The sequence below is a fragment of the Panthera leo genome, chromosome B1, assembly GCF_018350215.1.
Source record: "Panthera leo isolate Ple1 chromosome B1, P.leo_Ple1_pat1.1, whole genome shotgun sequence".
NCBI classification, from domain to species: Eukaryota; Metazoa; Chordata; class Mammalia; order Carnivora; family Felidae; genus Panthera; species Panthera leo.
In genome coordinates, this window is record NC_056682.1 from 185,804,391 (window position 1) to 185,825,221 (window position 20,831).

General features: G+C 38.9%; 1 protein-coding gene across 1 annotated transcript in view; it reads left to right on the forward strand.

Moving 5' to 3' along the window:
• The window catches only part of PPARGC1A (PPARG coactivator 1 alpha), a 94,964-nt gene that overhangs the window by 54,868 nt on the left and 19,265 nt on the right, over window positions 1–20,831 (forward strand). The window contains exons 3-7 of the mRNA XM_042936788.1: window positions 1,065–1,259; window positions 3,325–3,447; window positions 4,308–4,512; window positions 8,354–8,399; window positions 8,509–8,582. Of these exons, the coding sequence (XP_042792722.1) occupies window positions 1,065–1,259; window positions 3,325–3,447; window positions 4,308–4,512; window positions 8,354–8,399; window positions 8,509–8,582 (643 nt within the window). The remainder of the gene's footprint in view (window positions 1–1,064; window positions 1,260–3,324; window positions 3,448–4,307; window positions 4,513–8,353; window positions 8,400–8,508; window positions 8,583–20,831) is intronic.

Below are 20,831 nucleotides of genomic sequence, written 5' to 3' on the forward strand. Positions count from 1 at the left end.
TTATAGTACGTTATTTACACATTCTTCCCTGGCACTGAAAGGTTTATGAGGGCGAAGGTTGGTCTTTCTCTTTTTATCTCTAACACCAGGCATGGCCCTGGTATTGTAGGTGTGCAGATGTTTATGGAACGAATGCCTGAAGCTTAACTCTCCAAGGGTGTGTCGATGGGCATGATCGTGGGAGTTGGAGAAACGAGTTAGGATATGTTTTCAGGAGCCCCCATTCAAAGTAATGTTGCACTAGACTAGTACCCCAGCCGCAAGAAATGAATGCATTTGGGAGACGTTACAAAGCAAGACTCTACTTAATGACTGACCAGATAAAGAAGACTCGGGGTAGTTCTAGAGTTTGAGTCTGCAGAACTGTTACCCAAACTCAGGAAGTCGAGGGAAACAGCGGTTTGGTTGTGAAAGGACCTGAGTTTGGGTTTTGAAGGATGAGGGAGCCATTATCAGGTAGAAATGTCCAGTGGGCAGTGGTAGATTTATGACTAAAGTTGGGAGAGATGTCAGGGAGGGAAATAAATGGCTGTGGAGTGTTCAGTGATGAGATTATAATTGAAACCATGAAAGTGTATAGTTCCTCTTGGTATCGTTTCAGTTTCTGGTGCTGTTCAAACTGAGGGTTATCTAAACATTTTGCCTGTACAGGAGATTGAAACACTGCATCCGCAGATGAAATAGATGATGGTTAAAATTCTCTCAAGTTCTGAGATTCTCTAGACCTTCTCCTTTGGTTAGGGAAACAAGACATAAACGTGGGGAAAGTGCGAGCAAGACGGAGTCATACCCAGTCGTGATAAGCACTGATGCCATAAATTGCTAAATTGGACAGCTCAACAATCAAAGACCGGTACCGAGAGGTATCAGTTAATTGTCGGATTCAGACCCAAAGTGAATTTGGAGTTTGAGGAAGACAGGATCTTTTGTATTCCGGCATGAACCTTCAAAATTTCACGAATAGTTTACTCATTTGGATAAACATGATCCGCCTATGCTGATTGATAGCGTTACCTATCGCCCAACGTCAGCTCATCACGACGTCTGTTTTTCCGTTTTTGCAGAAGATAGATGAAGAGAACGAGGCGAACTTGCTAGCAGTCCTCACAGAGACACTGGACAGTCTCCCTGTGGATGAAGACGGATTGCCCTCATTTGATGCGCTGACAGATGGAGATGTGACCACTGAGAATGAGGCTAGTCCTTCCTCCATGCCTGACGGCACCCCTCCGCCTCAGGAGGCAGAAGAGACGTCTCTAGTAAGAACCCTTCCTAGTGTTTAACGGGAATTGGAGTTGCCTCTGGCTACCCGCTGCATGGGTATGACGTAGTAACAATAAGGTTTGGGTTTTTAATTTAGACTGATGCCAAAATAATTCCCGAGCACACTCAGAGCTGCAAATTCTTGTGATTTTGTGTGTAGGAATGTTGGTCGTTAACAGGCTTCACGTAGTCTTACGGAAGTTTGTTTTTAACTGTCTATGGCTGTGGATGTGTGTGTATCGTTATTTCTTAGCATTATTTATGTTCATGGTAGAAACTTAGAAGATGTAGACGACCCGAAATGAACGCACCAAAAATTCACCTGTGATTTCAAATCATCTCTGATATAAAAAAGGTTGAAATCTCCTCTTGTTTTAAGATCTGTCATCATATTTATGAATTTTAGATATGCATGACTGTTAGTGTTATACATGACTTTACTGTTTGGAGATGCTCTAATTCATTAAGAGGTTTCTTATGGTTGGATATTTGGTCTTTGTCCTGTTTTTTCACCATCATAAATTACGTGATAATCGACATATCTGTAGTTTTATTCTTATGCCCATGATTCTAGAAATAAAAGGTAGAAAAAGGGATATGCAATATTTTAAGGTTTTAGATCCATAATTCTTATGAAGATTGAAAAATAATAGCACATTTGCAACCTAAGTTCCCTAAATTTATGGTAGGCAATGAAGAGTGAATTTGTTGGCAATGAAGAGTAAATTTTCTTTTCGATGCAGTGCTCGACCAGAATTTTATTAGTTCTAAGACACAGTTTACCTTCTCATCTATGGTAGCCATTTGTCATTTGCCATAAATCTAATGTAAGACCACACTATGTAAATTATGGAATGCTGTTCTCCAAACTTTAATAATGTTCCTTGGCATGCCATTTAGAGGTTGTTTCTCTCCCATCTCTAAGTTTTTTAAATGTGGAAAGCACTCCATGTAAACATATGGAGACTCTATTCGTATGCCTGTGCATTTTGAGTTTTCTGGTTTAGAAGAAACTGTCCCATAAGTAATTGTTACCTGGCCCCCAACACACACACACACACACACACACACACACACACACCCCGTTTCTCCATTTCTCTGATTTCTTTACATTGATACCAGATGATTTGCATCCACATAACTGATTCGACTAGGAGGGGTTGTTGATTCAGAGTCATCCTGCCTGTCCAAGCAGGGAGGTCCCAGCAAGCCAGCAAGTCAAATGAAGAAACAGGGGTCAAGAAAGAGTAAATGACAGGGCGACTGGGTGGCTCAGTCGGTTTAAGCATCTGACTCCATTTCAGCTCAGGTCATGGTCTCATGGCTTCGTGAGATCGAGCCCCGTGTTGGGCTCTGTGCTGACAATGTGGAGCCTGCTTGAGATTCTCTCTCTTCCTCTCTCTCTGTCCCTCCCCTGCTGATGTACACGTGTGCACACACAATCTCTCTAACAATGAATAAATAAACTTAAGAAAAAAAGAGAGAGTAAATGCTTTGCCTGAACCAGAATCACATCTCCCGACTCTATCTACTTACAAATCTTTTTCAGTGATAGCCACACTTTCATCACAAATATTTGAATCAGTAAAGTTAAAATGGATTGTGAAATATCCTTCAAAGCATTGCGGAATATTGTATATATTTTCACTTGATGCATTTGGGTTATTGAGGGGACAGAATACATAGATTCTGTCCCCAGTCCCCAGTTCCTCATTTAGCAAAGCAGCATTTCTCATCTAGTAGGTATTTAGAAACCCTTTCAGGAAGATCCTTTTGCCTTATTTTATCTTTAAAAAAAAAAAAATCAAAGTAGACAACACTTAGTCCCAAATGTAGGGAAAGGACATACTTTCACAGTTGGTAGTGTAATGCCAAATTTTTCTTTTTCGAAATATGTTTCCTTTAGCACTATTGTGCCGAGGTGTGAATATAATTAGAGAGTGATGGAATTAATGTTTATAATTATAATTAATTAATTTTAAAGTTTAAAATTTCAATAGCTTATTCGGATGCTTAAAAGATGCATAACTTCTCTTGCTTTTCCCCCTGATATGTTTCTAGCTTAAGAAGCTCTTACTGGCACCAGCCAATACTCAGCTAAGTTATAATGAATGCAGTGGTCTCAGTACCCAGAACCATGCAAACCATAATCACAGGATCAGAACAAACCCTGCAGTCGTTAAGGTACGATGTGAACTTTGTAATATAGGAGGGAAACTAACAAAGGATTTTGCTTGAAGCTGTAAAACAAAGGATAGGTTTATTTCTACGTATTCAGTTGGGATCCCGCAGTTGCTTTCTAACTGTGAAACTATATGAAATGGGTTTCCAAAAGCAGCGCTCCAGCTACTTGAAACTAGAAAGAGTTCATTTATGCTTTGTCTTCGGATGATTGGAATGGAAGTTCCACCGTCTGTTACTCCTTGCCCACTTTATTAATACGTGCGGCAATGTGGGTTACAATAAAATTTGCTGATAGGCTGGTATTATCTAGGAGTGACTTTAAGATGCAGGACTGCCGTTTTGCCAGCTGTCTAACCTGAGAAAGACTGTTCTGGAATCACCGCGAAAGATCTGTCTCTGCCATTAATTGGATAGAATGCTGGCAATGACATAATTCGGTTAGCGGGCTGTATTAAACAATGTTTGTCTTGCCATTCACTGTGAGTGAAAACGGAGCGTTAAGGGGTACTTAAGAGAATTGTGAATACGGGGCTCCAGCAATCAGTGGCAAATTAAGGTTTAAACCAGCTTATTTTTTTTTATTCACAGTAAAGGCGCTATAGGGTCTTGTTAGTTACATGTTGCTGAGTAGGAACATTGAAATGTAGGAGAAATGAAATAAAAAGCTGCCTAAATGTCATTTAGGAATTTTAAATGTAATTTTCTTTCCTTGTTCTGCAAACAATTATTCACAGCTCATAGATCTAGTACACTTAGACTGAACACTTCATTGAAAATCTCATCTCTTCAGAAAACCTATATCCATTCTGATAAGGTTCAGTTCACTAATTTTAGCTTTTTCTTTATGCCTCGTTTTTAAGACCGAGAATTCATGGAGCAATAAAGCGAGGAGCATTTGTCAACAGCAAAAGCCACAAAGACGTCCCTGCTCGGAGCTGCTCAAATATCTGACCACAAATGATGACCCACCTCATATCAAACCCACAGAGAACAGGAACAGTAGCAGAGACAAATGCACCTCCAAAAAGAAGTCCCACACACAGTCGCAGTCTCAACATTTACAAGGTAGGCTGGGGACCCAAACACAGGCTGCCGGGGAGGGAGCCCAAGGCAAACCCAGCCTGCACCGGGCTGCGATACCCCCACTTTGGGCTTTCGCTCCGCGGCCGTCTCTCTGGAAAGAGGATTCAGCACTTGGGTAGAGATTAAGGAAAATAAAAAAAAATCTTTCCTTGGACACAGGTTGAACATGTCCTCTTTGGCTGATAATGCGGCCGAATTCATAATCACCAAAAGGCACCTGAAATGTGAACTGGACGGGGGGGGGGGGGGGGGGGGGGGGGGACGGGCGTGTAAAGGGAATAGCTACCTCGGACAAGGTTTATGTGAAATCTGAATTGCTGAGATAATTGAAATTCTGAGCAAGCTGGGCTAGCCAATATTAAAAAGATTTTATTTTTCCCCCCTTCTAATAATGGCAAAAATGAGGCGTTGTTGATTTGCTGTATATACCTTAAGAAATAGTACATAATAATGTATGCAGCCTCTCCCGATTATTAAGTGTTTTCTTTCCTTTCTTTCTTTCTTTCTTTTTTTTTAAGACCACATGTTACACTCATAGATTTTATTTTGTAAATAGTGATTTGGAAATTCCTGGAATTTATTTTCATTTGCTTTCTATTAAAAAATATGGCCGAGAGCAAACTAAGCATCTGGGGTGATTTTTATTATTCCCATACATTGCTGGAAGGCTGATGCTTCTGAGGCAGATCAGGGTGATTTGGGGAAAACCTGCCTTGGCCGAGATATAATTTTCTTTCTTTTTGGCTCTTCCCTCACAAAAGTCCTGTCTGAGAAGCTTATGAAAGTTGCTGTTGCTTTAAAATATCCCAGCTTCCACATTTGCCCTACCTTTAACCTTATAGTGGAAGCAGGCATATTGTAAAATAGCCATTACAAACACCCACTTCTTTTTTTCCCCTTTTGTTTCCTCAACTTCCCCTTCCAGCTGCAGAGTGGTAGTCCCTGATCCCTGTTTTGAACCATGATTATTTCATACAGGTATGCCGTTGCTGCTGCTTTTAATAAGTATTTTCTTTCCAGTGTTTTGAATTTCCCTCTCTCATCCCTACGTCCCCATAAACCTTCTGGAACCTTCTTTCAGAGTTTGAAATTGGCTTTCAATGAGGTTTTCCCTGGTGATTATCTCAAAATCACTTGGCCATCCTTTTCTGTCGGTTCAGGGAAAGAGATTTCTTGAAATGGGCCAAGCTGTTTTGCAGCTTACCTTGCCCTGATTGGCCCCTCACACGCATGCGCGGGAACAGTTTCGCTTAGAGCAGAACCCGAGGCGCTTTGGGACGCAGTGGTGTGGAGAGAGCCTCAGGGGAAGGGGGCCAGCTGGGCTTGCTCTAGTGAGGGGATGAAAAATTCACTGGGCTGCTCTCCCCCTGGTCCTAGTGTGTCCTAGTCATGCGTTCAGCGTTTTTGGAGCTGAATTTGGAGTCCTAAACCGGCTGAACCCCTGTAGAGCGTGAAGCCAGACAAGCAGCACATGTTCTAAACATGGTGGTTTTTTTTTTGTTTTTGTTTTTGTTTTAGTTCGTTAATTTATTTTGAGAGAAACAGAGACAGCGCCAGTGCAGAAGGGACAGAGAGAGAGAGAGACAGGGAGAGGGAGAATCCCAAGCAGGCTCTGCACTGTCAGCACAGAGCCCCCTGTGGGGCTTGAACCACCAACCATGAGCCTGACCTGAGCTGAAACCAAGAGTTCAGTGCTTAACCGACTGAGCCACCCAGGTGCCCCTGTATGGGTTTTTAAAAAAGATATTTTGTCTGTGGCAAAGCATAAAAAGTTTATCCCAGAACAAAGCCTGTTAACAAAACACAAAAAACAAAAACGAATGACCAAAAAAACCTGCAAAATTCCTGAAGTTATCAAAGGCCTAAAACAAAAAACAAAATGGTTGGCTGTGGATAACCAACAGGAAATAAATGCTCAGCTTCAGGATTTACTTAAATTATTATTCAAACCGAAAAAATATATATTCACAATTAGAGACAATAACCAAGGATCTACGTGGTCCAAAATACCATGATCTGAAGGAAAAAGATGCATTCTTGCCCTCAAGGATCTTAGAGGCCCTGGTCTATCAGTCATTGGAATGGTGTGGATTAAACTCCCAGGAAACCATATCAATACTCCCCTAGTGGTAGGTTTTGTGACCGTGGGCGTATTCAGGAATCATGGTATCATGATCACCTATATCCAACTATCAGAATGTTAGGAATCTTCCTTTGAGCATTTCAGGTAGCCTACCCTACCCCTTGAAAACTGGAATTTCAAAGACCAATTTTCAATGTCTATTTATTGTGTGACCTATAGCACACAGTTCCTATCTGGTGACATTTTCCATGGAACCTGTATGCGTGATCCTAATTATTAGTTGAACACTGAAAAAGTTGGTAAATTTCTTTCACAAGTGTGCTCTTTTGGAAAGGCTCATTATATCAGACATACTAAAACAATTAATGTAAAACCCAGTTCATTTATCTGTATATATAAAAGCCGATCAATCAATGTACCTAATTTGTAGAAGACAGCATGAACTTCATATTTCTGGATGCACACTGGATAGATGATAAACCATTCAATTGTTTAAAAACCAAATCTAAATCGACAAATTAAATATGTAAATACTATTTATCCAAGTAAAGTATGTAATTTCAGCCTAATTTGGACATAAATAATATTTTCACATTTCAAAGGACCTTAATTACTGGGGTTGATTAATTTACTTTAGTATCTATCGAATGCAATTCCTTTTGGTAATAGGAAAAAGGAAACATATTCTGGGCTGACTCTGCCAGGAACTAGTTTTATGGCCCTTCGAAATATCATTTCATATCGTTAGACCTCAGGTTTTTCATCTATAAAATAAGAGTTTGTTCTAGAGACCTTTGTATTTTCAAGTCTAGGATTTTCATTACGTAAATGACTACCTCTTGACCTTTTGAAAGTAGTTATGTTAATGAGAAGAAATTGACATAAACTTACTTACATATAAATATATCTTTATAGATAAGCACATAGATGCATAATATGTGGATGTATATCCCAAGTGCGTTTCTCATCATGTTTTCCCCTCCTTCTGTTCAAAATACAAGACTGCCAAGGAGAAGCAATTGAAATTTTGGAGTGAGAATATTCTTACTCCACCCCTCCTAATTAGGAAATGCCACCTGTAGGAGGTAAGATTTAGGAAGCATAAAAGGAAGTAAATGAGCTCTCTCTTTGCAAGTCTGTTGATCTCTCAACTGATAAATGCAGTATTTTACTTCTGTAGTCTGTAAGATTTGGGGATCTAAACCTCTTTTAAACCATCTGGGTCAATGTCCACAATTTGTCATAATCTCTCAATTAATTTTCAGTAAATGGAATGGTTATTGCTTTGAGCTTTGGCCTCATAGATATAACCTATTCTCAGGGCTAGATATAAAATTATACATTTTAGGAGAAAAATCAACTGAATATTCATAACGTTCTGTTGTCTGATAGTTATTCTGCTGTTTTCTTGTCTAAACAAACCGTGTACTGTATTCCAAATTAAAATAGAAAACATTATTTCTCTCTGATGGTATGATGCAAAATTTGTATCCTTAACCGAGATGCTACATTTTGGGGAAAATTCTGGTTTTTGTATGTGGTTTTGAATGATAGCTTACTGATGCAAATGTTGTTTGGAATTTGTTTTAGCGTAATGGACTGTTGTCTGACTTTGATCCGATATTCAGGGATTTCCGTACTTTAGTTTTCCAGTTTCCAGTTTCCAACCTGATTGTAGTAAAAAAAAATCTAAAAAAACCCCTCAATATTTCATAATTAGTTTCCTTTTCTTTCCTTTAGCCAAACCAACAACTTTATCTCTTCCTCTGACCCCAGAGTCACCAAAGTAAGTATTAAGAAATGTAACCATTTTCAGAAAGGGAAGGGGGTTCTAATACATTTGGCTACAGCAACTCCATTTCAGTTTGTTTTTATAAATGTGCCATATCTTCCAGTGACCCCAAGGGTTCCCCATTTGAGAACAAGACTATTGAACGAACCTTAAGTGTGGAACTCTCTGGAACTGCAGGTAAGCCTTATATATCACTTGGAACCATGTGTAGTTATGTGTGTGTGTGTGTATGAAATATGTGTTAAATGATAGCATGTATTCTCTATGTGATTAATGAAATTAACAAATAGTACAAACAACATTGGATAAGAAGTTACCTATAAATATTTTCATTTCTTCTTCTTTTTTTTAAAGAAGACATTTTTTGTGTGTGTCAGACTGGGGTCAGATCCTCTGATGTGTATTATTGCTTTGGATCCTTGAATAACCCTATTTCAGTTTGAGACCCCAAAACTTGAACAGGAGGAATTTAAAAAAAAATTTAATGTTTTATTTATTTTTGAGAAAGAGAGAGAGAGAGAGAGAGTGTGTGTGTGAGGGGGGGAGGGGCAGAGAGAGGGATACACAAAACGGGAAGAAAGCTCCAGGCTCTGAGCTCAGTACAGAGCCCGACGCAGGGCTCGAACTCGGAACCGCGAGATCGTGACCTGAGCCGAAGTCCAACGCTTAACCGACTGAACCACCCAGGCGCCCCAAACATGAGGAATTTTTGACTGGTTTCACAACAACCTCATGAAGATAGTGGTAGTTTTCCCATCTTTAAGGTTCAGAAATGTTAAGTAACTTGCCCAAGATCACAGAGCTAGAAAACAGGGAGCAAAGTTCTGAACCCAAGGAGCAAAGTGATTACATCGATGTTTTAATTGAAATATTTTCTCACTCGCCATTGTACTTAACAATATGATCTCTCCTATATATGTTACCATTTTTATATCTTTTCAGCAAAGGAGAAAAATAAAAATCTGCCCATTCACCAAAACGAAATGTATTCCCATATCCTCAAACAAGAGTGATTTTCTTTACCATTGGACTTCTGGACTCATTTAGTCAGTCTTACTTTATATACTGAAGAGGAAGGAGCCTTAAAAACTTGGAGTAACCCCTAGGTAACTTAATCATCCAGAGACTTCCTAGGAAGACTTCTAAGTTGGTTACAAAAAGTGCCTTTGCACTGAGTGCTTTATGTGGACATACTTAAACTACACCAGAAAGTGAATCTTAGGCTTGTCTGAGTAAGAAGTTCCTTGGCTCTGGCCATTGCTGATAAGGGTAAAGGAACAGTAACTTAAACAAGATTCCTTTAACCAGAACTATAGTGCCTATATGCACCATGGTCATAGTTGCTAATTTTAATTTCGCACTTTGAGTTTGCTAAATTACCTCCTTACGAAAAAGGTCTATCGCATGATCGCATGATTTGGTCAAGCAGTAGATTAGTTGAATCCATGGTATTTATATATATTTTATGTGTGTATGTGTGTGTATACAGACATATACATATGCAAATGTAAACATATCTTTATATGCCTACATACATATACGCACACATAGATTCGCTTAAAAGCATATGCTTTACATCATTTCTTAAATAAATTATAATTACTCCTATAAGTAGCTTTTATGTGTGTGTATCATACGCAGCAGAGACCTTCTTATCTGACCATTTGGAATGAGTATTTGGTGGGTCTGTTGAAAAAGGTGATTAAGGTATACAGCTTTGTCATTTTGCTTTTGCCTAAATCATATAACAAAACATTCAAGTATCAAATTTTCTGTATAAGAAACAGAGACCTTTGCTTTCAACTTTAATGTCCTGTCAATCCATTCATCTTTCTGGCACAAACTGCACTGATAATGTATCACAGATGGTGTACACTGTTCATTTCTTGATTTTTAAAGGAAAAGAATTAAAGATATTTGTGTTGTAGTCTGAGAGCAAAATCATCCTAGATTTTTATGATTTTCACATAATTAAATAATAATAATAATTTCCCATGTTTTCCCAGTATTTTCAATACTACCTGTCTACAACTTATTTGACAACTCTTCTTTTAGTGGCATACCTTTATTGGTTCTTCTGATAGAAACTATTTTTCGTATATGTCATTCAATTTCGTAATATTTTATTATCTTACATAATTCCAGTTACCACTATAATAGACATCACGTTGTTTGGGAAATAGTACTGTGGATCATGATAACAATTCAGCTGAATCTATTAAATATGAGTGTGCAGAATGTTGTAAAAGGCAGTTACTTTGTTCCAAAGAGGATTCAGAAAGCTTCCACCGTGTATACCCACACCCAGGTTTCTGTTAAAACATTTTGATTATTGTATTATGTATTATATTATGAATAATTTAATCTTCTTGTAAAAATGTCAAAAATATAAACTGGTAGAAAAGTTATTTGTAATTCTAAGATGTACAGTTATCCATAGTATTTTTTCCCTATGGATAATTTTATACACTATATTTATACCATAGTCATTTTGTATATATAATTTTGCATCCTGACTTTTCAGTTAGCATTTTAATAGGAAATTTTCATATCTTCACCGGCCTTTTACTATCAGGCTTTTAATGTGTTGTATGACATTAGTTTTAGTAAGTACATCAAAATTTGTTTAATCATACTCCTATTATAAATTTTGGTTGTTTTAAAGTGTTACTGTTTAGAAATAGCACTGCATTAGAAATGTTTGCTCATAATTTATTTATTTTTTTTTACTGAAGTATAGTTGACATGTAATGTTATACTAGTTTCAGGTATATAACATAGTAATTCAACATTTCTATATATTATGCAGTGCTCACCGGGATAAGTGTAGTTACTGTTTGTGAACATATAAGTTTATTGCAATATTATTGATTAATTCCCTATGCTGTACTTTTCATCCCCATGACATATTTATAACTGGAAGTTTGTACCTCTTAATCCCCTTCACCTATTTTGCCCATCTCCGCCCCCCCTTCCCTCCCCTCTGGTAACCACAGTTTGTTCTCTGTATTTGCGAATCTGTTTCTGGCTTTTGTTTGTTCGTTTTTTGTTTTGTTTTGTTTTTTAGATTCCACATAAAAGTGAAATCATACGGGATTTGTCTTTCTGTGTCTGACTTATTTCGCTTAGCATAGGACACTCTAGATCCATCCATGCTTTCAGAAATGGCAAGATTGTATTCTTTTTTATAGCTGAGTAATATTCCATTTTATATGTATACTATATCTTCTTTATTCATCTATTGCTTTTATATCTTGGCTACTATAAATAATGCTGTAATAAATGTAGGGATGCATATATCTTTTCTAATTAGTGTTTTCATTTTGGTGAGTAAATACCCAAGAGTGGAATTACTGGGTTAGATGGTATTTCTATTTTTAATTTTTTTGAGAAACCTCCATATCATTTTCTATAGTGGCTGCACCAACTTACATTCCCACCAGAAGTTACGAGGGTTCCTTTCTTTCAGCATTCTTACCAACTCTTGTTATTTCTTGTCTTTTGATACGAGTCGTTCTGACAGGTATAAGGTGATATCTCACCATGGTTTTAATGTTCATTTTCCTGATGATTTAGTGATGTTAAGCGTCTTTTCATGTGTCCATTGGGCATCTGTATGTCTTCTTTGGTAAAATGTCTGTTCAGGTCCTCTGCCCATTTTAATTGGATTATTTGTGGGTTTTGTTGGTTCTGTTCATAAATTTAATCTTATTGTCTCAAAACAAATTCTTAGTAGTTTTTAATAATTAATATAAAGATATAATATCTTAGGGCCTTCTTGTATAGTTTGCCACACTGCTTTCCAAAAGAAGTGCTTTCATTTATCGCCCTATGGATATCCTTCCATGGATATACTTGCTTTATTACATCCTTCCTGGCATTGAGTATCTTTTTTTTTTTTTTTAATTTTTTAAATGTTTATTTGTTTTTGAGACAGAGAGAGACAGAGCATGAACAGGGGAGGGTCAGAGAGAGAGGGAGATACAGAATCCGAAGCAGGCTCCAGGCTCTGAGCTGTCAGCGCAGAGCCCGAGGCGGGGCTCGAACTCATGGACTGTGAGATCATGACCTGAGCTGAAGTCGGAGGCTTAACCGACTGAGCCACCCAGGTGCCCCTAGGTATCTTTGTTTTTGAAGTGTTTTGCTCGCATGTATATATGAGAATATCACTTTAATTGCATTCCTTCTATTAGTGAGATTATGGTGTTACAAAAAAAAAAAAAAAGCACTTCTTTTTTCTTCTTGCAAAAGTTTTAGCATTTTTCTTCTTCAGAGGAACCTAACTTTAAATAATTTAATTATCATTTTGAAAGTTTAGTAGCCCATGCTATTGAGAGAAAAGTAGCGATTTATAGAAGATACATTTTTTTTTTTACATATTTAGAATCCTTAAAAATATACACAGTGGATTTATTTCTGTCAGTGAATCAGAATTTGTCTGACTGGTTTAAATCCTTTCTTCTTGGTGCTTTGAAAGATTATTGGGTACAATGAAAATCAGTTTACCAACATTTTTAATACCTGCTCTATGCTTGCAATATGATAGGCCTTAGTGGATGTACAGCAAATATAAAGCCTAGAGACGGATCCATACAAAGCATGAAGCATTGTACTTGGCCTGCTCAATAGTCTTGTGTTTAAGATGTGAGCTTATCCTTCCGATTCTGTGTCTCCCTCTCTGTCTGCCCCTCCCCCGCTCATGCTCTGTCTCTGTGTCTCAAAAATAAATAAACATTAAAAAAAAAAAAAAGATAGGGGCTTATAGTCTGTTGGGGAAATAACACACATGGGACAAGTAGCATGAAGGCGAAATATTTATTACCTCCCATGTTTTGTTATCTTCTAAGAAAGGTGGGCCCAGAGGGTGGTTTTTACTTTCTTGAGCATAGTAGTTTTAAGTGTAAAGATGCAAATTAGAGAAATTGAGGTGGGGTCAAACTGCATTACATACTAGAAAGAATTTACAGCTCCAGGAAAACAAGGGACTGAGGAGAAACTTGCAGCAGGCAGGAGGCGGTTAGGAAGAGAAGTTTGGAACTTGACTGGAGAAGGATGTAAGGAAGTTTTTTTTGGATAGAGATATTGTGGGTTTGAAACGCTCTGCCGTATGTGATGGTTATGGTCTCCATCTCCTGAAACAATCTCTAGTAAAACTTCTTGCATAGTGGTGTTTGAAGGATGTGATACACACTGATTGCAGCTCAGGAGAATCACCAAAGGGAGAAAAGAAATTATCAAGTCACTTTGCTTCAAGTTAAATACAATGACTGCGCAGAAGATTGAAAAGAATTACAAAGACGGTTCAAGGACCAAAGGAAGCATTGAGGTGATATCATTAGCCAAGGACCCAGGCGATCCATGGAAAGGGACACTGCTCTTTGTAGGCAAAACTGACTGGGGGAGCCTTAGGGAGAGGAATATTTGTATCAGACTTGAACTGCCCAGGGGACTAAGGAGAGAAGATATTGATGGAGCAGAAGCAAGAAGGCAGGAAATCAAAGAGATGTTTTAGTAACACTGAACTTGGCATGGGCAGTGACATCAGTAAGGAACTGCAAGACGGGCCATGCACTTTTCCCCCTTCGTCTTTTAATTGCTAAAACGCTTTTCTCTCTCCTTAATCTTTTCTGGGTTTTAGTTTCCTTAATGTTAAAATCATACTTATAATCCCCCAATCGAATTACTGTCTGACTTAAAGGACTAAAATATAGGTTGGAAAAAATAAAATTGCCAGCATTCAACCATTTTTGACATCCTAAAATGGCAATTTTGTGTGCGTTCAACCAGAATCTTAAAACTTTATAAGCAGCAAAGCTCCAAATAAAAGTAGTCTACTATGATTTTCTGAAAGCAGGCAGCATAGCTTAGTGAAGTTACGCAAAACCTTGGCTCTGACATTGGATAAACCCAAGTTCAAATTCTGGATCTACCATCTAGCGATATGGCCTTTGGTCATTTTAATTAACTTCTGTAAGGCTCAGGATCCTAATGCACCAAAGGAAGATAATAACAGCACCAGTATCTCATTGGGTCTCTCTGAGGATTGAGATAAAACGTGAAAAAAGGTTTCCTCCAGTGCCAGCATATATAAGTATTCAATAAATATAAGGCATTTAATTACTGATTCTGCCTTAATTTTATCTGCCGAAGGTATCTGTACCCTGTTGCTCATCTTTTCAACTTGTTGTGTCTTTACCTGTTCCCTTTCATTGGCCTTCATGTTGTTTTCTCCTTGGCACACTCTTATATGAAGTTACATATTCTCTTTGTGGCAAAATCCCTCTAATTCTCTAATATGAAATTCAGCATATACCATTTTTGGTATGGGTATGGATTTACCAAGTCAAGGAAGAACCATCTCCTCCCTGATACTCTGTCAATAATAGCTACTTCTGTTATTCCTACACGTTCTGGAGATTAGCCACTCCCTAGTAAGCATGTGATACATACTATCTTTTTGATTCTCTGGCCATTTCATGGTTGAGGAAAAACCTATATGTTGACACTGGCTTCGTGGTGGACCCTGGGTTCAAAGCATGTCTGTCCAACTAGAGATGATGTCTCCTTGCTGAAGCGTGAATTTTAAAGACAGTAGTCAACATGTGTTATGTTAAATAGGTTTCATTTCACTTGCCAAGTGTCATTGATTGGTATTGGCTGCCAGGAGCATTGTGTTGAGGAGGATTCCAAGGCCAAGTCTGTATTCAGTGAAAATGTCATGACCAATTAGTGATGTCTGCCGTTGGTGCAGCAAGGGGGTGGACAGGGTGGAAACATTCATGTTGTTGATTTGTTTGTCCTTGGTCTACAGGCTTAATCCATTTCGTTATGGCCAAGGAAATGGATCAAGCTGTTGCCCAGGACCTTCTGGTGTCTCCTTTTTCTTTACTTTCACAAATTTTAGGGACATGTTCCAAACATTTACGTGCAGATGTAAAGAGTCAACAAAATTCTGAGACCTCCAGAAAAATCCCTCTGCCCCATCTGCAGAGTCTTTGGGAAACAGGAGGGATGAGACAGGAAGTTTGCTTTATTAGGTATTGCCAGCTGGTCTGACTTTGTGATTGTCCTAAACTAGCTCATTTTGGCTGATAAAAAAAAAAAAAACACGCTTCTTTTTTACAGGTGTAAAAACTAATTTGATTTCAAAATAGCTGTTAGTAAAACAAGATGAGAGGAGAGAATGCTCTTTTGGCAGAAGGCATTTAAATCTATTGCATATGGAGATTTTCAGAGTGCTAGACTTTTTGTTTCTGAAATGGAAATGGCAAGGCAATGTCAGCTCAACTGGATGATGGTTTCCGCCAGAAGACATAAAAGGAATTTGGTTAGGGACCAAAGTGGCTGACCCCCAAGTTTCACATGTATGTATGTGTACATGTACACGTGAACTGGTTTTAAAATTATTTCTGTAGAAGTAATAAAAAGCAAGATGGCTATTTTATAACTAATTGGGGGAAGGGGAAGAACAAAATAATCAGCAGTTTCATCACCCTAACACACTAGGTCTTAACAATATTTTCCTCCATTGGTATTGCAGTTTCCTCGTGGTTTTGATGATAGAGGACAAGTGTTTGGTGTCATTTGTTTTTCACTGTATGTTTTCCCTTGGCTTAAATTGGCCAGCATTCAAACTGAACTTTGGTGGACTTGTTCTTAAAAGAACCCACTCATTAACCCATCAGTTTGTCATTTCTTATTCTTTTATGTAGAGTTTTATTTTTTTAACATTTTTATTTATTTTTTGAGAACAGAGAGAGACAGAGTGTGAGTGGGGGAGGGGCAGAGAGAGAGAGGGGGACACAGAATCCGAAGCAGGTTCCAGGCTCTGAGCTGTCAGCACAGAGCCCGATGTGGAGCTTGAACTCACGAACCGTGAGATCATGACCTGAGCCGAAGTCGGAGGCTTAACTGACTGAGCCACCCAGGTGCCCCTAGGTAGAGTTTTATATTGTCATTTTTGGACTTCCCATTGAAAAATCTGTTTTGCTGGACAGAATATTGACAGAGAGCATAGATTTGCTGTACGCTTTTGGTATATACTTCTTTTGTATGTGACTTATCTTTGGGGAAATGAACCAAAGCCAAATATGAGCAGTAGTTGGTAGTTTTCAAAGGAAAACCATAGCACGAGAGAACTGGAAAGTGATTTTGACAGGTCATATAATCCTTTACTGAGCCTGAAGACTCCAAGAAAGAGAGACCCCACAAATTCTCTTTACAGCCCATTCCAGTGTTTGGCACCTCTTACTGTCAGGGGTTTCCTCCATATTTCAACTCCATTCTTCGTTTTCTTTTTTTGATCTGATTCCTCTTGACCCAACATCTGGAATGATCATTCCTTTGTTATCTTTTCAGGAAATAATACTATCCAAATTTCTTTTAAGCCAAGAATAACACAGTGATTTCCTCTCCCACGTCAGCTTGTGGGGGGAGTTGGTGATCGACGTTCCCAGAAACGTCACCCCCTCACCCCCACCCTCATCCCTACTCCTGCCCCAGCTCTGTGGGAAAGTGCAAGGGGAACCAGTTAGTATCTTCATCTCCCATGAGCAAGAGTTGGGGAATTAGGCACATGTCCTAGGAATGTTCTGAAGGCTTTCCGTGAGGCCGATTTGTTCTCCGGGAATCAGGGGTGATGTAGGAAATACTGACAAAGCAGTAAAGGCAGGAGCACTGGCCCTCAGACCAGCCGGGGTTGATGGCAGCCAGGGTACTGGGCAGGGTGTGGGATGTTCCCCCGTGCAAGCATTAACACTTCCGTGGCTGGCTCCTCTGGGCCTCCGGTGAGTTCCGGGGAAGTTGGGGGTGGGTGAGAGCACAGGAGCAACTCTTTTGACAAAATATTCTCACTGGCAGAGCAGTCACAGTTCATACTGAGTGTCAGCCCTTCCTACAATCTCCAGATTCTTGAGGCATAGATTGTATGGGTAGGAGGAGCCACACGCCTCTCTGCCCAGTCCTTCTTGTTTTCTGGGAAGGCTTGAAGCAAATGAGAACCTCATCTTCCCACTGTTTGTCCTTAAGAAATACCTGAATCGACGTGCGACCTAAGGGAAATCCCACCGTCAAAGAAACTCCGAGGCAAGGCACAGATACAGCATTAGGTTCTGCAAAATACTGTAAACTATTCACAAACAAAAAACAACAAACAAAACCCTGCTGAAGTCATTGCGTAGACAGTGGAACACACAAAACACAGAGGAGTCACCGTTTATCAGAGTCATGCAATTAAACAAACAAACCCAAGAGAGAACTCCTCAAAGAAAATCGTTTTATAGCCCATAATGAAAAACGAAACAAAACTTGTCTCTGACTTTTTTTTTTTTTTAAATAAAAGGGCTGTTTAAAAAGATGACTGTGGAGTGTGCACCACTTTTCCCAGACTTGCTTTGCAGAAGTGCCTAAGTGTGAGTGATGCAGAGGTACTTGTTTATTATAGAACACATTTCAATGCAGTAATCATAAATATTGCTAAGGTTGTGCTCTGTTGAAATATGACCTACATACTCTTGATTGTTTGTGTTACGTGATTTGTCTGACACCCATTACATTCTGGGTAATAGCAGCCATTTGTTGCTCTGCACAGCAGGCTCTTTTGACAAAAGAAAATAGGCAGTAATAAAAAAGCTATAGTCTGAATTACATTCTGCACAGTGCTGCACTGCTGAGAGTTTGTGCAAGTGTGTTAACAATGCTCTGAACTGCCTCTTGTCAGCCTTCAGCCTGTAATGGCCATCTGTCCTCACATAAATCTGTCAAAACCTGCTAAGTTCAAGAGAGAGCATGGAATATACCTTGTACTGTCAACACCAAAATGTACACATTCCCCAGAAAATCAACACACAGGAAATAATCCGGAGGTTATGGGAGGCATTAGCCCTGTTGATTTAAGCTTGTGGGGTGAAATTGAGAGTCTGGCCATTAGAGGGAAGATGAGCAAAGGTAGTGGCATTAAGGAGTTGAGTATTGACTGCCCTCCTCCCGCAGGGGACAGAGTTCTGGGTGGGGAAATGGGAGAAATCCAATTAGTTCAGGTGCGGCAAGGGGTCTCTGTCCTATCAGCGGCTCTTAAAAGTTTGACGCTATTTTATATATATAAGTATATACAGTGCTTCTCACACTTTTGTTTTGCTTTGTTTTGCTTTAGGTCTCAACTATATCTGGAAATAGATTTTCACTTAGGCACTGGTGGTTGCATCCTTGAGATTTCCCAGTCTTGCTTGGAGGTATTCTCTGAATAAAGATATTTCAGTAAACAGTAAAAAAGTTTAGGGAATTATCTGAGTTGTTTTCCCTTACCCACCTACTCACTAAATCCTGAAATAACTTCCATCCATGAAGCAGGTATTACTTTTTTTTTTTTTTTTTCTTTTTTAACAAGCAGTGCCAACAGAAATTTCCACCCCTCGTATTCTCCCTCGTGGGGTCTATTTGGTTATCTCGGAGTGTTTCCGGAAATCTTACGCACATATGCAAGAACATACGCTTACTTCAAGTTTTAGGGAATTGCCCGTTTATTAAAAGGAACCATGAAGTCCCTAAAATGCCAGCATCCTGGTGTCTTACCCAGCACAGAGTACAAGCCCAGTGAATGTCTGCTCCACCCCCATAGGCCCTCCAAAATGTGAAGAAGGGAAAAGACTTTGTTTTTAACTCAAAAAACAAACAAAAACAAAAACAAAAAAACTCAAGCAAACAAACAAACTACCATCAGGGTGTCGCCACTCCCCAGAGCAACTTGAGAATCAGTTATTTAAGTGATAATGAGCTTAGGTACTAGGACAAGGGTTTCGAATGTTCAAGACTAAAAAGAATTTCTATATTTAAAATCCCTAGATAGCTGAGCTATTTTTAGAACTAGTCTCTCTTTAATAGTGGCCTAATTTGGTGTTTCTGAAGTTTAGGGTTTCTTTTTATAAGTCTAGAATGTCAGTCAAAATACATACACCTGAGAACAAGGCAATGTGCTACTTAGACATGACAGGACAGAGGCTCTCCATATGCGGCCCATGAACCACCTCATTAAAAATGTTTGACCAGCTTCCCAAGGTATTCTTGGGCCACTGAAATATAAGACCCACTACTAAAGGAGAGTTTAGAAAAATTAAAAAAAAAAAAAAAGTACAAGAATTTTTGCACAAATAAGCCCAAGCAACATTCTACTAAGAGCATATAATCTATTTGGAAAGACAAGATAAACTATACATTCAAAAAAGAGATGAGCAAGAATATAGAGCATTATCTGATAAGTATCAAACGAGTGATCCTGGCAATAAATTATTAGGAATGTAACAACTACCCTAATTTGGGAACCACGAGAAGATTTATGGAATTGGATTTTAGGATGTCGAATGTCATTTCCCCTATTCAAAGGCTATGTCATTTGCAATATTTGACTTTTATTGGCTGAGCAAAGAGAGATTATTCATCATTATTTCTTTGGGCATCTTAGCCTCCTGTGAGAAGTATCTGAGAATTTATCGTTTCTTTGGAGGAGCATTAGTATCTTTAAATTTGTTGTAATGGTAACTGAAGATAGCATGTGGTAGAAATGAGTGTTAGAAACGGGGCAGTGCAAAAGGTAAAGGAAACAAGGGGAAAAAAGAGACAGAAAGATTGAATACATAAGAATCTCTTAGAGCGAGTAAAAGGCATACCTGTCCATGAAAGAGGGGACAAAAGGAGAGTGTGCCTCAGTGACATGGAGGTTTCATTGTATAATATGTCACCTCCCTATTACCTTCAAATGAAGAGTACGGAAGGCATGTGGGGGTGCCTGCTAATCAAGGGAGCTTTTCTGGGACTCTGCTGGGTCCCTTCTCTGTGTTTGTATTCCCCTGTGTTTCTGAATTTTTCTGGGATGGATTTCCAAAGTCACATTACTTTGCATTTTTGTAGCCTTTCTCCCCTCATTTAGAAAGCTTTAGCCGTACAGAATAAAAATTGCCAAATAGTGGTGTCAAATATTTTATTATACGGGAAATATTAATTTCTTCCATATTTTTATTGCAAAGTAGGAAAAAGAGGCAGTATCTTCCTGTTCATACCAAAATTGCATGTGGCTTTCTGTGACCTACTTGGTCGTGTGTGTGTGTGTGTGTGTGTGTGTGTGTATTTTTTCCCCTTTTCTCCAGCAAAGTCAGATTTGTCTGCCATTTCCTTGAAATGTGCAGTTGCCTTAAGTCTAACCCCAGACTTGTTAGCAGACTCGAACTCTGCTGAACAGCGTTCACCCATCCTCCCGAATAGAAAATGGATTGTAAACTCAAATGTTCCCTTGTAAGCGTAGAGTCATTTGAACCCTAGCGTGCCCTTCTTCAAAGTTCCTTGGACTCTGGAGCCATTTCCCGATTATCCTTCCTCGGTGTGAAGGGATGAGTAGAACTTTCTCAGGGGTGAAACATAATGGAGGCAACTACAGCT